At 36.2% G+C, this 21,614-nt stretch overlaps 1 protein-coding gene across 19 annotated transcripts in view; it reads right to left on the bottom strand.

The window, feature by feature from the left end:
• Positions 1–21,614, bottom strand: part of PTPRD (protein tyrosine phosphatase receptor type D) — a 417,654-nt gene that overhangs the window by 130,071 nt on the left and 265,969 nt on the right. For all 19 annotated transcript variants that reach the window (XM_060199565.1, XM_060199563.1, XM_060199562.1 and 16 more), the window contains 2 exons: positions 21,324–21,484; positions 10,762–10,874 (listed from right to left, as the gene is read on the bottom strand). In XM_060199565.1, coding sequence (XP_060055548.1) covers positions 10,762–10,874; positions 21,324–21,484 — 274 coding nt within the window. The remainder of the gene's footprint in view (positions 1–10,761; positions 10,875–21,323; positions 21,485–21,614) is intronic.

Genomic DNA, 21,614 nt, shown 5'->3' on the forward strand with positions numbered 1-21,614 from the left:
CACATATTGCCAACCTAAGGACCCAAGTTTGAGCCCCTGTCCCCCACCTGTAGGGAGTCCACTTCACAAGCTGTGAAGGTTAAAGCAAGTCTGCAGGTTTCTTTCTTTCTCCTTCTCTATCTCCTCCTCCTACTCCTCCTCTTCCTCCTCTCTCAATTTCTCCCTGTCCTAGTAAAAATTAGAAAAAAAAAAAAAAGCTGCCAGAGCAGTGGATTCATAGTGGATTCATGAGGCATGAAGCCCCAGTAGTAGCCCTGGCGGCATTAAAGACAAACAAAAATAAATAATGAAATAATAAAATATTTGTCATAGTTTAAAATAACTTCTGTGCTAGTTAGAATACTCTGAATGAAATTAAAGTACTCTAAAATTAAGTTCCAAAGGAATAAGGAATCATAAAGCAGACAAAAAACATTGATTTGTAATGTATAATTGCTTGTGGTAAAGCAATCAATAATAGCAACTGTCTCAATCCATACTAGGATGACTAGTAAAAGATAGTAAAGAGGGATTTTTAGGGTAAGAGTTAAATGAAATAATTAAATATATTTTTATGTGGAGTTTCTCAAATTGTAGAATTAAAAAGAAACATGTTTTTACATCTCAGAAATATACCATTTAGATTCTAGGAACCAAGCTTTTTGAAATATGAATACAAAGAGCACACTTAGTGTTTAACTGATAAGTTTATATCAAAGCACTGCTCACTTCTAGCTTTTGGTGGTGTTCAGGAGTGAACTTGAGACTTTGATGAGTCTGTTAGGCTGATACTGCCACGATCTCTTCAGCAGCACATCTGATACTTTTAAGCCATGTCATAGAAGTAAATATAAAAATGGATCTTAGTAGCAATCATCCAATAAACATAACTGATAGATCAGAAGAGAAGTCTCAAGAACTGTAAAATCCCATTCAGCTGCTGTACAGGCATTTCTGCTGCTGATACTGCTATTTCTGATACATTAATTTTTATGAGTTTGTTTCTGATTTTTAAAATATTTTATTGATTTATTTTCCCTTTTGTTGCCCTTGTATTCTTTTATTGTTGTTATAGTTATTGTTGTTGTTATTGGTGTCGTCTTTGTTAGTACAGAAAGAAATGAAGAGAGGAGGGGAAGACAGAGAGGAGGAGAGGAAGATAGACACCTGCAGACCTGCTTCACTGGGTGTGAAGCGACTCCCCTGCAGGTGGGGAGCCAGGGGCTTGAACCCGGATCCTTATGCTGGTCCTTGCGCTTTGCACCACATGTGCTTAACCCGCTGCGCTACAGCCCGACTCCCTGTTCTGATTTTCACAGCCCATCAATCACCTATCATCCACGCATGCTTTAGGGCAAAACTTACTAAGATCATTCAGAGGATGAAAATGAATCCTTTATGTTACAACAGCTGATCATCATTTAAAAAATATCTAAAAGTTACAAGTATAAACATTAGAGGTTCATTTATTTGAAGTGTTTCCTCCCACCCCCTCTGGGGGAGGCAGGGGTATGAAGTACCAACACAAGAAAAAATTCCACAGGCAAATAATAATTGTGAAAAAAATTGATACATCAACCACAGACTGGGAAGTGAGTGTTGCAGCACTGGGTGGATGGCATGTTATATGATGTTATTTGCTATATATTCCTTTATGCATTTTTTTGGAGTAGCAAGAGGCTTTTTTCTCTAAGATGATGTCTTCTAAACTTGCTTTATTGGAAAAATATGGAAATGCTATATATTATATAGAATGCTTTTCGGGTTTTTATTTAATATAAATACAATTTGACAGTATGATTATTATCTACATCATTTTATCCAAACTTAGAGACCATTTTTTTTATCAGTATGTCAAAAACTTATGTGATTATCAGTCTCTCTCTCTCTCTCTCTTTTTGTCTCCAGGGTTATCACAGAGGTTTAGTGCCTGCACTATGAATCCACTTCTCCTGGAGGCTATTTTTTTTCCCTTTTGTTGCCCTTGCTGTTTATCATTGTTGTTGTTATTACTGTTGTTGTCATTGCTGTCATTGTTGTTGGATAGGAGAAAAATCAAGAAAGGAAGGGGAGACAGACAAGGAGAGAGAAAGATAGACACCTGCAGAACCCCTCCCCCTACAGGGGGTGTTGGGAAGGGGGGCTCAAATTGGGATCCTTACACCAGTCCATGCGTTTCAAGCCATGTGCACTTAACCCACTGCGCTACTGCCCCACCCCCTCTCTTTTAACAAGATTTTTTATTTATTCATGAGAAAGATAGGAGAGAGAAAGAACTAGACATCACTCTGGTACATGTGCTGCAACGGGTTGAACTCAGGACCTCATACTTGAGAGTCCAATGCTTTATCCACTGAGCCATCTCTTGGGCCACTGATTGTCAGTCTCTAGAAAAGTAGAGTGGTAAATGGGAGGACCAGGCACACCAGGTTAAGTGCACATAATACAAATTGCCATGACCCACAGCAAGGATCCCAGTTTGAGTTCCTGGCATTCCACCTGCAGGGGGGTAGTTTCACAAGTAGTGAGGCAGGTCTGCAGGTGTCTATCTTTCTATCTTTCTCCATCTCTATCTTGTCTCCCCTCTCAATTTCTCTCTGTCCTATCAAAAAAAAAAAAAAAGCCAAAAGAGCAGTGGATTCAGTGCAGGCACAGAGCCCCAGTGATAATCCTATAGGCAAGAAAAAAAAAAAGTGGTAAATGGGCTTCTCTAGGTCTTGTAATCACATTCCCAGATATCTATCATTTAGAAAGAGCAGCAAAAAAGTTATGAAAAAAATATGGGTGCAAGACTGCTATTATATAACTTGCAATAGTATATAAGATGAGAAATAACTTAGTCTCTATCACAAAGGAGTAAATCAGTCTATTATATGGTATCAATTGAAAAGATTATCTGCAATACCATAAGCTATTTAAAAGGAGGAATCTAATATGTAAACTTGAATAGTTAACTATTTTTATGGCATTAAAACTTAAAAGCCAATTTTATATATTTTTACCTAGCTGCTATATATTTTATTATTTAAAGAAATGTTCACACATACAAAATCTCTGGGATAATATGCATGGAGCCATAGATATTTCTGAATTCAAAGCTGGGTTAATAATAAGAAGAAATTTAATTTTTATAATAAACAAACACTGTTTTATAAAAAATATGAAATACTAAGAGGATGTTAGTGAATAACTTGGACAATTTTTTAAAAGAAAAAAAAAGTTTCTCAACAGAGGCCAGTAGGGATAATTTTTGCTCAATGTGTAACTTATAAGCTCACTTTAATAATAATGCATACCTAGTTGTTATTGTCCATAAAGAAAGGCAAAAACCCAGTAGAGGTTAAAAAAAAAAACACAACCTTTATAAATGAATATATTTTCCTTCTCTCACAGATCTTTTTTTAAATCAGAGCATTACTTTATTAATTCTTTATAATTTTTATTTATTGGATAGAGACAGCCAGAAATCTAGAGGAAAGGGATAAGATAGGGAAACAGGCAGCGAGAGAGACACCTGCAGCACTGCTTTACCACTTGCAAAGCTTCCCCCTGCAGGTGGGGTCTGGGGGCTTGAACCAGTGTCCTTGCACATTGTAACACATACACTCAATCTGGTACTACACCACCCAGACCCCTGCCGCACTAGGGAAAGAGAGAGACAGGCTGTGAGGCCATATTCTCTTAAGAGACTGGGTAGCAGAGGTTCTAAATAACACTTGACTGTATACTGCCTTCGGAACCTTAACAGATAGACTAATAGCAGAGACACTGGTTCATAGTTGGGAAAGTACGAGGCTTTCTGACCTAGTTTTGACGTTTACAAGCAATGCTGCAGTAACTGAATGTGCTGAAACACTAAAACACACAAAGATGGTTATGCTGAAAAGACTCCTAAGTGGGCTACTCTGTCTTTAACTGAGTGTCTTTGGACATAATTCTGAAATTTCCTTTTTTCGACCCAAAGGTATGTGCACTTGTGGTATTGCAGTTAAGTGTACAGCTTTTTGAAATATTTAAATTGTCAAAATAATATGAAATTTGAAGTGCATATTTCAATTTCTATTAAATTGACACAGAATTGAGGAAAAATGTTTATCTTTTAAATTTAGGAACTCCAACAAATTTAATGACTTAAAATATTTTATGGGAGTCGGGAGGTAGCACAGCGGGTTAAGTGCACATGGTGCGAAGCGCAAGGACGGGTGTAAGGATCCTGGTTGGAGCCCTTGGCTCCCCACCTGCAGGGGAGTCGCTTCACAGGTGGTTAAGCAGGTCTGCAGATATCTATCTTTCTCTCCCCTCACTGTCTTCCCCTCCTCTCTCCATTTCTCTCTGACTTATCCAACAATGACGACATCAACAACAACAATAATAACTACAACAACAATAAAAAACACCAAGGGCAACAAAAGAGAAAATAAATAATAAAAAAATATTTTATATAGATTTTTCATTCACATGATGAATTTTAAAAGAGAATGCATAGAACCAGGAAAGTTAGCAATGAACTTCCTTCAGCCTTTTGAAAGACTTATGGAATTTCAAATAGCTGCATCTGGTATTTTATCATCTACAACAGACCCATCAGAAGTAGACCCTTCAATTTGCTCTTATGAACAAACTCTGCTAGGGTTTATTATATAAATCATGTTTCCAATTGCACTGAAAGCCATTTGTTTGAAGTGAAGAAATGATTTGTTAATTATATGTGCATGTCTATTATGCTTTTGATAAAGACTATTATGGGAGTTGGCGGGATGCATTGGATCGACCTTCTTGTGGTGCATCCCGTGAGTACCCATTCATTGGGGAAACTGACGATCCTTCCTAGCCGACTGAATCCACATGGATCCCAGTCACTTTCAAAGCCAGCAACAAGCAGCTCCTGACAGCTTTCAACCTGACGCTGTTGAATGGCTACGGAAGAAGGGCAAATGCTAGAAGAAGAATGGGAGTTGGCTGGTAGCACAGTGGGTTACCCGCAGGTGGCGCAAAGTGCAAGGACTGGCATAAGGATCCTGGTTCGAGCCCCTGGCTCCCCACTTGCAGGGGAGTCGCATCACAGGCAGTGAAGCAGGTCTGCAGGTGTCTATCTTTCTCTCCCCCTCTCTGTCTTCTTCCCTCTCCATTTCTCTTGTCCTATCCAATAACAACAGCAATAATAACTACAACAATAAAACAACAAGGGCAACAAAAGGGAATAAATAAATATAAAAAAAACAAAGACTTACATTTTATATTTGTCTATAAGTAGATAAATTCAAAGGAATGATATATAAATGCAAATCAGGACTTGGAAACACTAAAAACAAATTTCACATAGTGAAATGTTTTTAAAAAATATATATGTAGACACCCAAGAAAGGGCAATTTTATTACTTCATCCAGAAAAATCTTAGGTTACTTGTAAACAACAAAATATAAAAAAAGAGCACAAGAAAGTTACCTGATTAGTAATTGTACCTTCTGTATTTATCTGATTGGCAAGTAGTTATGGTAATTCATAGTAGCTGGCTGAAATTAATATTAGTTGAAAGAAATGGTCACATTTATATCAATTTCACATTAATAGTAGAGTCTCTTTCCCTTATAAAGCTCTCGCATTTTCCAAATGGCAGTACATTTCAGATTGCTTGGGATGCAAATAGACGATTCCAATAAATTGAACATTGGGAAACTGTTTACCTCAGCTAAAAGGCACAACATAATGCTTCCTCAGAGTAAGTGCTAGGATTTTAGGACAATTTTTCTTGTCTGCTTCCTCTACTAAATCATCCCTTCCTAACACATTTTCTCCCATTTTAGGTGTTAAGTCTAATCTTAGTTAAATGACACTTTCTCATATACTTTTCCTAATGTTATCATATTTGATGTTATAAAGCACTGGTGAAACGAGAAACAGTACTTCATTTGCAATATTCATGCTTCTAGTGACTCAAATGCTATATAAAAACTTGTGGTGGCACACCTGGTTGAGAACACATGCTATAGTGCACAAGGACCCAGTTTTAAGCCCCTGGTCCCCACCTACAGGGGAAAGCTTTGCTAGTGGTGAAGCAGGTCTGCAGGTGCCTTTCTGTCTCTCTCCCTTTCTAGCTTCCCTCCTCCTCTCAATTTCTGGCTGTCTCTATCCAATAAGTAAACAAAGACAATAAAAAACTTCCTTCCACAAACCTATTATTTTGCCACATACATTTGGAAATGAAGATTAACTGAATTTTGGGGTTTGGCTATCCTTCAAAATTGTCCACAAACCTGAGAAGCATTAAAGATAGAGGTCTCTTGTTTGAAGACATATCCAGTCCCCTGCTTGTAGTCACCAGCACATCTTTCTATACAATTCCTACTCATACTTTGCATTTATTTCAGGAAAAATGTTTTCTGTGGGTACTGGAGAAACTAGTATGCCCACCAACTCTCTTTTTTGGGATATGTTTTCCTCCACTATACAGTGTTTCTGACTCTGATGGAAGAAAGTTTATTTGCAATACAGGTCACACAAAACATCTCAAAGGAGGTGCGATCATTGCTAAGCATTAAGAACCAATATTTGGTGGATGGCGTGGCGGAACATTGGTGGTGGGTGTAGTGTGGAACTATACCCTGTAATCTTACAATCTTATAAATCATTATTAATCATCAATGAAGTGGCCTGACATCTCCCAAAAGAGAGAGAGAGAGAAGGAGGAGGAAGAGGAGGAGGAGGAGGAGGAGGAGGAGGAGCAGGAGGAGCAGCAGCAGCAGCAGCAGCAGCAGCAGCAGCAGCAATGTGGGCTAGGCAGTAGTGCACCCAGTTAAGCACACACATTACCATGTGCAAGTACCTAGGTTTGAGCCCAGCCTCCTCACCTGCAGGGGGAAGCTTCATGAGTAGTGAAACAGGCTTGTAGGTATCTCTCTTTTCTTTCCCTCTCCCTTCTCAATTTCTATCTGTCCTACCTAATAATTAAAAAAAAAAAAAGAGGAAAAATGGCCATTGGGAGCAGTGAATTCTTCGTGCAGTCACTTAGCTACAGTGATAACTCTGGTGGCAATTAAAATAGGAGGAAGAGGAGGGCAAGGGGGGGTGGGGGAGGGGGAGGAGGAAAAGCAGCAGCAGCAATATAGCCAATAAATCATATGTAACTTTTCAGGGCTTTTACTTTCTACACATTGGTCTCATCAAACTGAAAGGTATGGGTCCCTAATTATTAAAAAAAAAAAGTCTACAATTTAAAGAAAGCCAGTATGCTACTATGTCAAAAAGTAGTGGTTTAAGGTTTTCTATAGGAACTCAGTTTGTATCAAGTTTCTTTACTGGAACATACACAGAGTGATTAAACAAGGATCATCCAGAGACTGCAAGGGCTCCATACATCTACTCAATCATCACACAGATGCTCAGTTTACATTCTTCAGCTTCAAAACATTCATTTAGAAGTTTTGATACATGAATATTTTCTCCCACCTTTTATGTTGGTAAACATGCATTAAAAATCTAAATTTAAAGTTTGCACAGGGAGTTGGGTGGTAGTGCAGTGTGGGTTAAGTGCACCTGGTCCAAAGAGCAAGGACTGGTGTAGGGATCACTGTTCGAGCCCTCGCTCGGCTCCCCACCCGCAGGGAGGTCGCTTCACAGGTTGTGAAGTAGGTCTGCAGGTGTCTGTCTTTCTCTCCCCCGCTCTCTCCCCTCCTCTCTGGATTTCTCCCTGTCCTATCCAACAACAACAAGAGCAATAACAACAATAATAGCAACAAGGGTAACAAGGGCAACAGGCTGGAAAAGATGGCCTCCAGGAACAGTAGATTTGTAGTGCAGGCACCGAGCCCCAGCAATAACCCTGGTAGCAAAACAAAAACAAAAACAAAAACCTGCACACACTGCAGTGCACAAGGACCTGGATTCAAGCTCCTGACCCCACCTGCTGAGGGAATGCTGCTTCATGAGTAGTGAGGTAGAGCTACAGGTGTCTCTGTCTCTCTCCATAGCTCCTTCTCCACTTTCAATTTCTCTCTCTCTATCCAATAATAAAGAAAATAAATTTTTTTAAAAAGTGGGGGGCATAGTGAGGAGACCCTTAGAATAATAAGTAGATATCTGATAAGGGTTACAAGATTTACACTATTTAGGGACTATATGTTGGTGCACCTGGTTGAGTACATATTCCTGCACAAGGACATTAATTTGACTTCCTGGTCCCCACCTGTAGGGGGGAAGCTTCACAAGTCCTGAGTTAGAATAAAGTGAATCACTTTAAATTTCTTTTTTTTTTTTTTTTGGTGTGTGTATGTGTCTTCTAAAGAACAAAGTTTTTATTTTTATTTTTTGTATTTTTAATCTATCCTTGATGAGAGGTTATTGAAACAATTTTCTTTCTTTCTTTTTCTTTTTTTCACCAGCACAATTGCCATTTTCCCCTTTCTAGATAAGATGGCAAGAGACTGGGAGGGAAAGACAGAGGAGACACACTTCAGCATCGCTCTATTATGTAGGTGGCTCTGTGTGGTGGCCCTTGGCTTGGCCCTGGATATGTGCACATAGTGATATGTTGTAGGCCGAGCCAGTTTTCTGAACTTTAAGTTATATTTACTATAATGCATTGGATTAACTTAACAAATCTAATACTATATCAAATTTTGCTCAATTTATGTAAAGTTTTTATATAACTCAAATATTTTTCTTTATTTTAATGCGAAATGAAATGCTATTTCATAATAATTTGTTATCCTATTTAAGTATTTTGAAAATCTTGTAAGACTTTTAACAAGCTTCCTAAGAATCAATTCCTAAATAAAATTTATAGCTTAAACATTTTTTAAAAAGTCTAACCTCATAGAAGATAGGATTTTATTATTTATTTTTTAAAGGATTTTATTTACCTATCAATGAGAAAAATAGGAGAGAGAAAAGAACCAGACATCACTCTGGTACATGTGCTGTCAGGGATTGAACTCAGGTCCTCATGCTTGAAAGTCCAGTGCTTTATCCATTGAGTCACCTCCTGGACCAGACCACAAAGATAGAACTTTAACAGAGCATGAACAATTATGATAATTTTGGAGCTATAATAAAAACACCAGACATTTCTTTCAGTGGGATAGTTTTTATGATATGTCTAAATGTAAAAGAGAAAATGTGCTAAATAAAATGAACTGTGTATTTTCAATTCAAAGCAGCTCATTGCTTTGAATTGAAAAGCAGCTCATAGGAGTTTAATAAACTTGTTATATAGAATACTATGAGTTAGGGCAGCCATTTGAAACAAACATCTCAACAATGTAGGACATAATACAATTAAATTTTAAGTGAACAAACATCTTAAGTCAGCTTTTTGCTTTATTATCATGAGGTTTTAAAACAAAGCAATTTATTTGCATGATTTTAGTTCTCTTTACCATTTATCTGGTACTTAGTACATGACTTAGTAAAATAGAGTCGATCTGACAATATTGTTCAAGCTGTCCCTCAGGAAGAACTGTCACTCTTCTCTTTTGAAGCAGTTAACTTTTTTTTTTTTAAAGAAGCACATTTCTTATCCTCATTTTCTGTTTCCCTAGTAAAAAAATCTATTGGTCAGAGAGATTTAGTATAAATAAAAATATTAAAAAGAAGTTATTTCCTCATAATGTCTTTCCTTCTATCCTTCCTGGATCTCCTTTCCTTTCAGAGTAGCTAAAAATGAATTAACAGGAAAGTATAGCAGTGTACTATAGTTAATTGTAACCACTGAGTTATAAACAAACAAACAAAAAAAAACCCAAAACTTCTAACTTGGTTATAATAATAATCAACTGTTGTTATTTTAAGCTCCTTCTAAGACTACAAGGAACTTTTCCCCTTTTCTTTAAAATCCATATTTCTCCTTGTCCTGGAATCTCTGAGACTCTGCTTGTGCCACTACGCCATTATGCTACCACCGCTCTGCACCCAGCTCTACCCAGTACTTCCTGGTTAATCTGGTCCCCTCAGGAAAGGGGACAAATAAGCCACAAAATATTAATTAATTAATTGATTAACTAAAACAAAAAATAAATGTTATTTCCTCATAGTTACCCTTTCTGGTTCTGCCTTCCTTTCAGAGTAATTAATAGGAAAAGTATAGAATAAATCTATTCTTTTCCAATGGAGTGAGTAATGTAATATACATAATCTTTTTAAAAATATTTATTTATTCACTAGTGTTGCCCTTGTTTTATTGTTGTAGTTATTATTGTTGTCATCGTTGTTGGATAGGACACAGAGAAATGGAGAGAGGAGGGGAAGACAGGGGGAGAGAAAGACAGACACCTGCAGACCTGCTTCACCGCCTGTGAAGTGACTCCCCTACAGGTGGGGAGCCAGGGGGGCTCTAACCAAGATCCTTACACCAGCCCTTGTGCTTTGCGCCACGTGTGCTTAACCCGCTGTGCTACCCCCCGCTCCACTCCCTGTAATATACATAATCTGTCCATCCACCTAAGCATATACTTTATGAGAAAGTCAGTTTATTCTACATAAGAAAATTGAAAATGATTAGCATATGAAGCCAAAGTAATATAGCATGTATTCTTATAGTACTATATAGTTGTGTTACAATTCGAAAGACATTTAACTTTCTCTTTTTTACACCATTTCAGTCTTGCATGTAAAGATCTTAATTTCCTTTCAATACTTGCATTTTGCCTAGTCCTAGAACATTGAAATAAAAAAGCAATATGAACAACAATTTTCAAAGTAATGTATTAACTTGTCAAGTCAATGTTATCTGGACTATAACACTTTCAGTAGACAGTACTATGAACAAGATGAATCATGGCTCTTACCTGGTGTTTGGAAATTAAGGCGCCTCAGTTCTACTGGATCTGTTGGATGATGTGAAGGGACTTCCTTACTATTGGGTATGCTGCTCTTTCTAGAGTCAGACTCTGCCCTTTTCCTATAAAGGGGGAATAAAGATTTAATAGAACACACACCAAAAAAACTGAAACATGAAGAGCAGATATTTATGCTTTACCCCCAACTCTACTCCTCTACCTTTTAATTTTATTCAGGTTTAAAACATTTAAGTACATGTACTCAAAGTCCTCCCTCAGTTCTATAATTAAATATTTCAGTGAAAGGTCTTAAGTTTATGGGAATCTTGGGGAAATGTGCTTGAATTTTTGTTTGGAAAATAGATTATTTGTGAGAAATAGGTTACAGTTCTCTTAGTAGCCAATACTTAGATTATTGTATCAATGGAGACAAGCTTAAATCATTGAGTTTTAAGATAAATAGTTAAATATTCCAATAATACATAATCATAGGCTGCAATACGGAGTTAAAGTAGACTTTCTTATAAAGCAGATGAATATAGTAAATGCCTTTATAGGAAGCCAATAAAGCCTCAAATACTTAGAACTGAGACCATACAAAATACAACATCATCTCTTTTCTCTTTAATATGAGGGAATAAAAGCAGTGGCTGCATGTGATGTTTAACTGTGATTAATATTTTGTTAAGAAAAGTCAATCACAGAAAGATCAGAGAAAGAGTAATTTCAAGTAGTTGTATAGTTAGTCCCTGAAGATAATTCAAGACATATCTACTATTATCAGTGCCTTGATATATGTAATTCTTCATACAATTAGTCTTTGTTTAAATTCCTATTTACATTTCATTAAATGCTCTAGTTTAAGATGTCACACTGAGATTGTAACAAATGACTACACACAAAAAATTTAGTTGTTTTCATAAGATTTCCTTATTCACTTTTTTCCCTCCAAGCCCAAATAATCACAGGGTAATACTTTTTATTTTATTTCATATTGAATTAGATTAAAAACTAACTTAACAAATGAAATATATTTATAACAACATCTTAAATTCTCTTCCCAACGTCTCCATGTTAGAGTGATAATCCAGGCATTTCACTTCTACTCAGAGCTGGCCATTCTTACTGGGGGAAAGGAGTTCTATTAAGTGCTTAGAAACTCCCTGTGAGGAGACTGATATTAACTTTTAGTATTACTTTGGCATTGTATCCACATTCAACCCTACTATAGTCATGGTCATTCCAAGTTTAGTCAGAGAGCTCTTCATAAATTGTCTTTCTTTCTACCTCTAGTCAACTGTATTCAACAAAATTAACTAGGGAGAGTTGGGAAGATTGATGCAAAGAGAAAGTACACTTAATTTGTTCAAGTATACTGTCTTAAGCAGTACTTCTGTGATAGTATGAATGTTCATGGATGAGTTATATTAGATCCATTATTCTTTTCAAAACCCTAGGTTATGTAGGTTCAGAATTTCCTACTGAAAGGTTTCAGGTGTTTTCTTAGACCAGAATATCCTAACTCATACTATCAGTCAGAGGTGAAGAGTGACGTTGAGGTATGCCAAAAGGTTCTGGCAGTTCCAGCTATACAGAGTGGAAAATGAAAAAGGAAAAGAGATGGCAGGCTGGTGAGAGGTATGAAGAGCTAGAGTGACCCAGAACATCGTGGGAGAGAAGGACATGAAGAACAGTTTTTGAGTAGAAAATGTCACTGTGTTTATGCTATGGACTCAAAATATGGGGATTCATCTTTACTCCAAAGATGCAGGATCTAAGTGGGTTAATGAAATGTCAGTGTGGTTAGCCAATCATTCCCAAGTGCAGCAGAAATATGCTTTATCTTCTCATTTCAAATATCCCTAGTGGGCCTTCTCAGGTTTTGGTCTTTTCATACAAGATGACACATACATTTCTTTATTGGTATGTCAGATCTGAATTTTTATTTTTGGATTTTCATTCATTTCTTCTCATAGTGACGCTACCATTATTCATGTAGGCTTTTGGCACCAGATATAGATTATGTATGGACAAAGAAACTATTTTCCCTCTTATAAGTATAGTGAAACTATTTCCTTATCCCTCTTTTCAATGAGGTCAGAATGACAGGAGACAAAGGGGTGTAAAAGAATGCTCTGAAGGAATTACTTTATTTCTCCAGTGCTAGGAACTTATCCTATCCAGGTGGGCCTTAGGATACCAAAGTATGAGAATAAAATTATAATTCATACTTGTAGATAAACTGGGAGGAGTGCCCTGACATTCTAGTAGCTAATTTCATCTTCATTTTATTTCTTCAAGTAAAAAAATTTTCAAGATCTCAGGCTCTAGAAATCCTAGCCAGCTAGGAAAATAAGTTGCTTGAATTTTGTTTTCCTTGGTTTAGAGTTAGTATCAATATAGATCTAGTGTTCACATATTGGTTTTATTTAATTAGTTAATTAATTGGATTGATTGCCATCAGGGCTATCACTGGGGCTTGGTGATGAACCCACAGCTTCTGGAAGCTTTTATTTTTTCCTTTGATAGGACAGAGAAAAATGGGGGGATGGAGTGGTGTAGAGGGAGGGACGGACACACACACACACACACACACACATACCCCTCCGCAGTACTTGCTTCACTGCTTGTAAAATTCCTCCACTACAGGTAGCCAACAGGGACTCCAACCCACATCCTGGCCCATGGTAATGTGTGCACTTAACCAGGTATACATCACCACGCAGTCCTTCACACACTGTCTTTTAAACAAAAATCTTCTAAAATGATTTGTTTTTTAACAGTAAGGATTTCTAAGAAAACTGAAGAGAGTGATTATCACTGGTAGTATTGCAGAGAGATATAAAAGTGAATTAACTGTGCTAAGGTTTTTGAATAGGATTTGATAATCAAAATCAACATGAACTGTACTATTTTTTCTGATGTTTCAGAGGGTTTATTACCATTACTACCAGGAATATTTACTAGTAGTAAAATTATATGTTGTTGTTGATATTATTGTTCAAGGTTGGAAGGCATAGAAAATTTGCCATTAGAAAGAAGATTTCATTAAAAACTGTCATCAGTATCTATGGGGTGTGAATACACAAATAAAGTAGTAATGTATGGAGAGGCTACTTGAGATCAAACTTGAAAACTGATTTGTTAAAAACAAGCAAAGCAAAATGACTTATAGGACATCTCACATTTCTATTCTGCAGATACATTAAGACATACAAATGCTCATTTAATTTTGACCATAAACAACTTTAGGAAACTGGAATTAAGTCCTCTTAACTTTGTCTTTAAATAAGAATGTACTATTTCTTTTTCTCCAACAAACAAACTGATTTCCCTCAGAAATATTTAAATATCAAAACTACAGCTACACTTTGCCCATCTTCCAATTGCTAGATATATCTTATATCCAATTTCCACCCACAAACCCTCAGTCTTTCCAATGCCTACCAGTATTTTGTTTTGTTTTTCCTACTGAACATGAATAGATTTTTCTCTATTCCTCACCTGTCAGGTTTACTGCTCCATTTTAATGCAGCAAAAAAAAAAAAAAAAAAAAAAAAGAAAGAAAGAAAAAAAAGGAAAAAAGAAAAAGGCTAAATGTTAGTTGGCCAATGGTAACAAGAGTAACCATGACAACCAAGATTAATGAAACAGTGCTCACAAGCAGGGAGACATAACTGACACACATTAGGAAAGATAGCTTATCAAAATACTGAAAGGTCTCTAGTAGTCAGAAATGGAGAACATGAGGGCTTAATGACAAATCACGTTTATGTGTGTGCTATTCACATTCACTTTTATCCATAAACCTACAAAGCACTGCCATAATTAACTATATCCCAGAAAGTATTTGTGGCTGACATAGTTTGATTTTTACAAAACATGTCATGAGGAAACTAATGTAAAGGAAATATTTCTCTGTTAAGAAGTATATTGTTCCTTTAATGACATGACAATATCTGCAAATTGCATTGAAATGCACAAACATTTGCACAATTGTACAACATATTATGAGTTAATAAGATGGCAGAAACAAGTCCTTCAAAGACCTTTTGACAAGTAAGGTGAGCATAAATAATTTTCCAATAAAAGATTAAATACATTTTCAGTTTTGGAAAATTCTCATCATTATAAATCTACAGAGCATGGCCCATCTATATAGTTGAGCTAATATAGTATTTATTAGTCACTGGCATGACATGTTTTCCTAGTGAAAAAGGTACTCTCTGTGAACAAGTTTAACTACTGCTCACACTTTAACTTATATGTGAATTGCTTAAATGACCATGGTCTTTATGTGGGACATAACCTTTTTCTGGAAACAAATAATTCATCTAAATCATTTTTACACAGACAAATCACAAAATATTTAGTGAGTATTCAACTGCAAATATAAAGGATACCTTAGATTTACAAAGTAATCCTGTCCAGCTCATTTCAGAATTGGAAAATTCACATTTAAATTGTACAAATACACACACACACACAAATTGAATATGTAAACAATACCAAACACAATTGTAACTTCTTGTTAAGTTTTAATTTTAAAGTGGTTTACTTGATGTGTCAGGTTTTAAAAATCTTAAATGTTTATTTCTAACATGTTAATTTTTTTTCCACTGGGACCTAAGCCACTGCTCCTAGCAGTTTTTTTACACAGATTTTAGATACAGACAAAGGTGTGTGAGTGGGGTGGGGTGGGAGTGGGGTTGGTTACAGAAAAAGAGAGAGAAAGACACCACAGTATCACTTCACTGTTAATGGAGGTTGCCTGGTGCCCTGCATGGTATCTATTGTGGTGCCAAGAGCTTAGACATGGGTTCTTGTGCATGAAAAGTATGAGCTCTATTGGGTTAGCTATTTCCCAGTCCTAACTTGCTGGTTGTCAATCAATGAAGTAATCAGTGAGTCAGCAATAGGAAAATCAACTCTTCAAGATGGGAAAGAACCAGTTATTAAGCACTAGTTTTATATATTATTAAGGATACTAAATATTTAGATGAAAACAAAAATGATAGTAGGCCATTCTCTTTCAAAGAACTGTCAGTTTTACCACATGCATAGTTTTATATGTGGTGCAAATATATGTTTGAAGGAATTTGGAACTAGTAAACTTACATTGTTGGCTGAGGGTTTTGTGACTATTACTAGGCAAAATGAAGCTGATGCTGTGTGACAGAATAAAAAAGTGAAGGAACTGAACTTAACACTATCTGATTTGTATCATTTTGATTATTTAATACCTTTCTGTTTATCACACTACTAGGCACAATGGGTAGAATGAGAAATAAGATGAGTTTTTATAACTAGACTTACAGTCATGAAAGAAAGCCAAGAAGAGGGCAAGCACACTCATGTGGTAGGCTTTGTAATACTGACTTTAAAGACTTAGTAAAGGGAGCCCAGACAGCCCGAACTAGAAAGAATGGAAGACAAGAGGGAGGAAACGTAACTTTTTTTTTGTAGGTGATAACTTTGTTTACTTGTACATTCCAAGGTCAAGAGAAGAAGTCACAGAATGGGAGAAAGGCGGTTCCAGGCTCAGACAAGAATTTACTGCAAGGACTGAAGGTAGAATCAATCAGCATTATCAGTAAGTAGGAGATGTCAAACATATATTTTCAGTGCATCTCTAAATATTTTGGGCTGTATTTCTCTTTTTAATGACTGCTTGGAGGCACATGGAGGATTGATTCCAGAAGGCCAAAGGAGCACTTCTCCCTCCAGAGATTCAAATGCATCTGGGAAAAGCTGAAACCTGTATTTCAGTACTGTATATCTCATGGCCTCCAAACTCAATGATCTTAGTGGTCCGGGTGAAAGTTACTCTCTCTCTCTACAACATTCATTCAATTAGACTACTGATATGAAGGATATCTATCATTATCCAGACCGTACCTTAGATCTTAGCATTGCCTAATCCATATTTTCTCCTCCTCCCACAAACATTACAATTTAAAAGCTGATTATCTAGTGTATCCTCATATTTTATACGTGACGAAATCAAAGCTGAGAGTGTTGACATGACATGATTTATAGATGCATTCCATACAGATGGCTAGCCACAGAGCTGGCATTGAACTCGAATTTCTTATACAGCATTTTTCTAAAATATGCTATCATCTTCTATCTGAAATTTGTATTTTAAGATAATTATACATATCACAAATAGAGTACCAAATGTCAAAGCTAATATTGTTGTGAAAGATGATCTGTAACTCTAAAGACACACCAAATACATTTTAACTTTCTGACCATTTTGGTATTTCAGGATCCTTCTAAAGCTTCACTGACACTGTACTACCGTACTGTCATTAAGCCATCAGTGCATTATACATTTATATATTACTAGGCTAAAAATAAAGTCAAAGGAATAGAATGTCATAAAAGTGCACTGCTTCCACATTAATATAATTAGAAGGAATATGACTATTTCCTTAGAGAACTGGAGAAGATATATTTCTTTCCATGGATGTACCATCAATAGCTATAGAACTACACTTAATATTAACAGTATGGTAAGCAGACATACAGGCTAAATGGCATTGTTAAGATAATATGAGTCAAAGATATTTTATACTCATTCCTAATCAAAGTATTATTTGCATCTAGGAACACAAGAAATGAAATATTTTACTAAAATAATAGCAATAACAATAATAATAATAATGATAATTCAATTCTGTGCCAACAGCCTGAGCATAAAATGAAAAGCATCTAAGAGGGATAAAATATGTATTATATAATTAACTTCCCTCTGAATCCAAGCTATAAAAGACACTATTCATTGCATACAGAAGATTTCCTCTTGAATGGGCTCATGATAATCAAGAAGGACATTGTTGGGTCTACTTGAATTTCAAGTCAGGAATGTTCTTTACTGCTGAAGCAAGCATTTCTAATTCAGAAATGCTTCATGGGCCTTCAGATGGTTAGCTAAATATACTTAGTATTCGAGGATGTGTGCATTTTCCAACAATTGCATTAGACGATGCTTACATATGCACACACTGAAATGAGACTATTTTAACAGTCATAAAACCTTTTAATACAATGCCTCATTTTTTTGCAGAATTAGGAAAACTTATAATTGAGCTGATTTGTTTTTAACCATATGAAGATAATGACAGGAAAACTTCATTATAAATCTTTAAAAGTTATCAAGTTTATAATCCTATTCCTTCACACTGGCATAACTGATTCACAAATGTCACGCACATTTCTTGCAAGTGGTATGGCTTTAAGATAACCAGATATACACAAATGAAGCGCAACTTAAAAAATAAGGCAGACTTTTTATCTACTCTGAGTAATTACAAAACATCAGGTGATACAGTCCTGAAATATAATTATCAGCAAGCAACTGTTTCCTGATCTATCTCCTATAGTATGACATAACTAAGTGAATATATATTACAAAACTATAATCCTGCCACTTTTTTACATTATAGTTTCTCTGGCAATATTAATGATTAATAGGTATGAGTTACTGTTGGGTGTCACAAAGCCTCCAATATACGGGGATATGTGGGGACTCTGCTTCTTACCTCTTACACCAGAGAGAGGTAATCAGATAGAATGAGTGGGTTGGCAAAATAACTCACTTAAATGGTGCTCCTACTTGGCAAGGTACTCAACTCAGGTTCATGTTCAGCCCCAACTGCACTGGAGGAAGTGTCAGTGCTCTGGTATCTTTCCTTATCTCTTTTTCTCTCTATTTGAAAAAGTTGGCCCAGGCTATAAAAAACCCCAGTGACAACAACAAAATACAAAAAATAATAAAATGGCTCCTTATCTTACACACTGACGAGATACAGATTGGGATGGGACCATCAGAATCACCAACTAAAAGGATATTATAGCTATATTTATTTGCTTTAAAATAATTTTATGGCATAATTCAATGATGGTAATGATCAGGAAAAACAATGATATGATATTTATTTCATTCTTTCTAATTCTAAAGTAATAGTTTAAAAATTTTTTTTAATATTTATTTATTTCCCCTTTTGTTGCCCTTGCTGTTTTTTATTGTTGTTGTAATTATTATTGTTGTTGTTTTTGATGTCGGTGTTTTTGGATAGGACAGAGAGAAATAGAGAGAGGAGGGGAAGGCAGAGGAGGAGAGAAAGATAGACACCTGCAGACCTGCTTCACCACCTGTGAAGCGACTCTCCTGCAGGTGGGGAGCTGGGGGCTTAAATCAAGATCCTTAGGCCGGTCCTTGCGCTTTGCATCACGTGCGCTAACCCGTTGTACTACTGTCCAACTCCCTATAGTAAAAGTTTAACGGACTATGATTCTGAATTTACTCCTTTCTCTTTCCTCCCTCCTTCATCCTTCCTTTCTTTTGTCAACTTCCTATTCATGCTGAACTATAAAAGGAATACAGTCACATAAGAGAACTTTCACTTTCAAATAAAATATGTCTTTTCTATGTCTTTGGAATGACTGTAATATCAAGGTTATTCCATGAATATAAGAAGAAGACCCCACCAATGTGTCCTGGAGCTCAGCTTCCCCAGAGACACACCCTACTAGGGAAAGAGAGAGGCAGACTGGGAGTATGGACCGACCAGTCAACGCCCATGTTCAGCAGGGAAGCAATTACAGAAGCCAGACCTTCTACCTTCTGCAACCCACAATGACCCTGGGTCCATGCTCCCAGAGGGATGGAGAATGGGAAAGCTATCAGGGGAGGGGGTGGGTTATGGAGATTGGGTGGTGGGAATTGTGTGGAGTTGTACCTCTCCTACCCTATGGTTTTGTTAATTAATCCTTTCTTAAATAAAAAAAAAGAAGAAGATATTTAACCAAGTAATGCAGGTAGAAACATTAAACCTATGGAAGGGAACCATATGAGTATGAAAAAGAGATAATGAAAACAAGATGATCAAGTTAAACATGTAAGTAGCAAAGTGAAGACAATCTCATCTGGTTTTGAAAGCTAAGGTTATGAGGGAAGAGAAGTAAGAAATAGAAAAACTAAATGAAGCTAAATGAAAAAGGTGTAACCAGATTCTCTAACACAATGTGAGCACCATGATGGCTATGGGGGAAGGGTACAATACCACGGCGGGGGGACTGGTGACTTGCACGCATCATAGTTAAGCATGAAAATATTCCTGAGATCTAGTAATTCTGTAAAATAATGTTAAATCACTGATAACTAAAATAAAAAAAGAAAGAGATCACCTTTATAGAAATTTTTGAAAGACATACTACAGAGGAAAGATAAAAATAAAATATGAACAAGAACAAAGTAAGAAGTGATATATGTAGAGAACTCATTCAGAATTTAGCCATTCTAGATGTTTATAAGAATGCATTATATGTGTTAACTTTTACAATTTTACATATCATGTTGTTTAAATCAGAAAAGAATTGGAGAAGAATTATTAACGTCCTCTGTCTGAGTGGGTAGTGACTCACAGGATAAAATCTGGCTTACCTGCCAATCTCCATTAGAGAAGCAATGACAAAAGCCAGACCTTCTACCTTTTGCATTCCAAAAAGAATTTTGGTCTTTACCCCCAGAGGGGGAGAAATGTCAAGGGGAAGATGATTAGAGGGCTCTGAACCCCAATTCAAACAACACCCAGGGAGATAGAAGAGGAAAAAAGAAAGGACATTTGAAAGTAGCAATAAGTGTAGGTGTGATTTAGAAAGGAAAAGAAGGCAGGAGCATAGGAAAAAAAATATATATATATATCTTGATAGTTACAGTTACAGAAAAAAATACGTATCTTGATAGTTACAGTTATAACTAACAAAAACTGGTTTACATGTAATAGAGACAGAATTAAGACTAAAAAAAGCAAAAGATCAGAAAATTCAATGCAGATGTAGATTACCTGCATCTTAAATGCAGTAAAAGACACTAAATCAGACTGATTTGAGGGGGATATAAAGACTGAGGTCCTGAGTTTTTTTAAAAAGAAAAATGATGTCTCACATAACTAGTAGACACAAATGAGAATTGACTAATGAAGATGTGAAGTAAGAGGTAAAGGAAATTGGGAAAGATTCATTACTTTATCTTCCCATCAAAAAGTGTTTTTGCTCTAATTGATAAATTTTGAGAAATAACTACAGGAAAAATGTCTCTTTACAAGTGCAAGTTAGACTTGCGAAATGCATGTAAATGTATATACTTGTAATAGTGCATCAAAAACATGCTGAAGTTGAGCAATTGATAGCATAATTCCGATGCATACTTCTATGAATTTATCTGCTGTGGACACAGGTATATCTCAATTGTGCAAAGCAATCACACAACATGAAGTATTATAGTTTATAAGATGGAAGTTAGGAATTGTACATGCTGGGTACCAAAGTCTATACCACAGACTGAATGAAATGTTTAACATCACAATCTTTACATTTTGTCTAGTTCTAATGTTCACACTTTTTCAGTAACTACTGGAACTGCACAGATGTAGCTGTACTAAGACAGACCACATAACAACCATATGATGACAGGTCTTTCAGTGGAATAAAGCGTGCCCACCCACCCCAACCCCCGACTCCACCTTCCCTGAATTGCGGTAGGAAAAAATGGACAAACTTACCTTTTGTAAAGAAGAATAGCTATAACAATGCAGATGATAAAGACTACTGCAAGGACAGGACCTACAACCCATATCAAGCCTTCTTCTTCATCTGTGATTGGCTGTGGATCCAGATCCATTGACACAACAGGGTCAGAGTAAGGGCTGGTTGCATACATCTTCTGAAGAAAAACAGAATTTATGTTGATGAGAAAAGAATGGTTTGTTAGAATATATCTTTAACATTAGAAAATGCTAAGATATAGTGAATTTTATGTTGTTGCATATAATGTTAGTAGGGAACCTGAAGAC

The sequence above is a fragment of the Erinaceus europaeus genome, chromosome 10 (genome assembly GCF_950295315.1).
Source record: "Erinaceus europaeus chromosome 10, mEriEur2.1, whole genome shotgun sequence".
Classification (NCBI taxonomy): Eukaryota; Metazoa; Chordata; class Mammalia; order Eulipotyphla; family Erinaceidae; genus Erinaceus; species Erinaceus europaeus.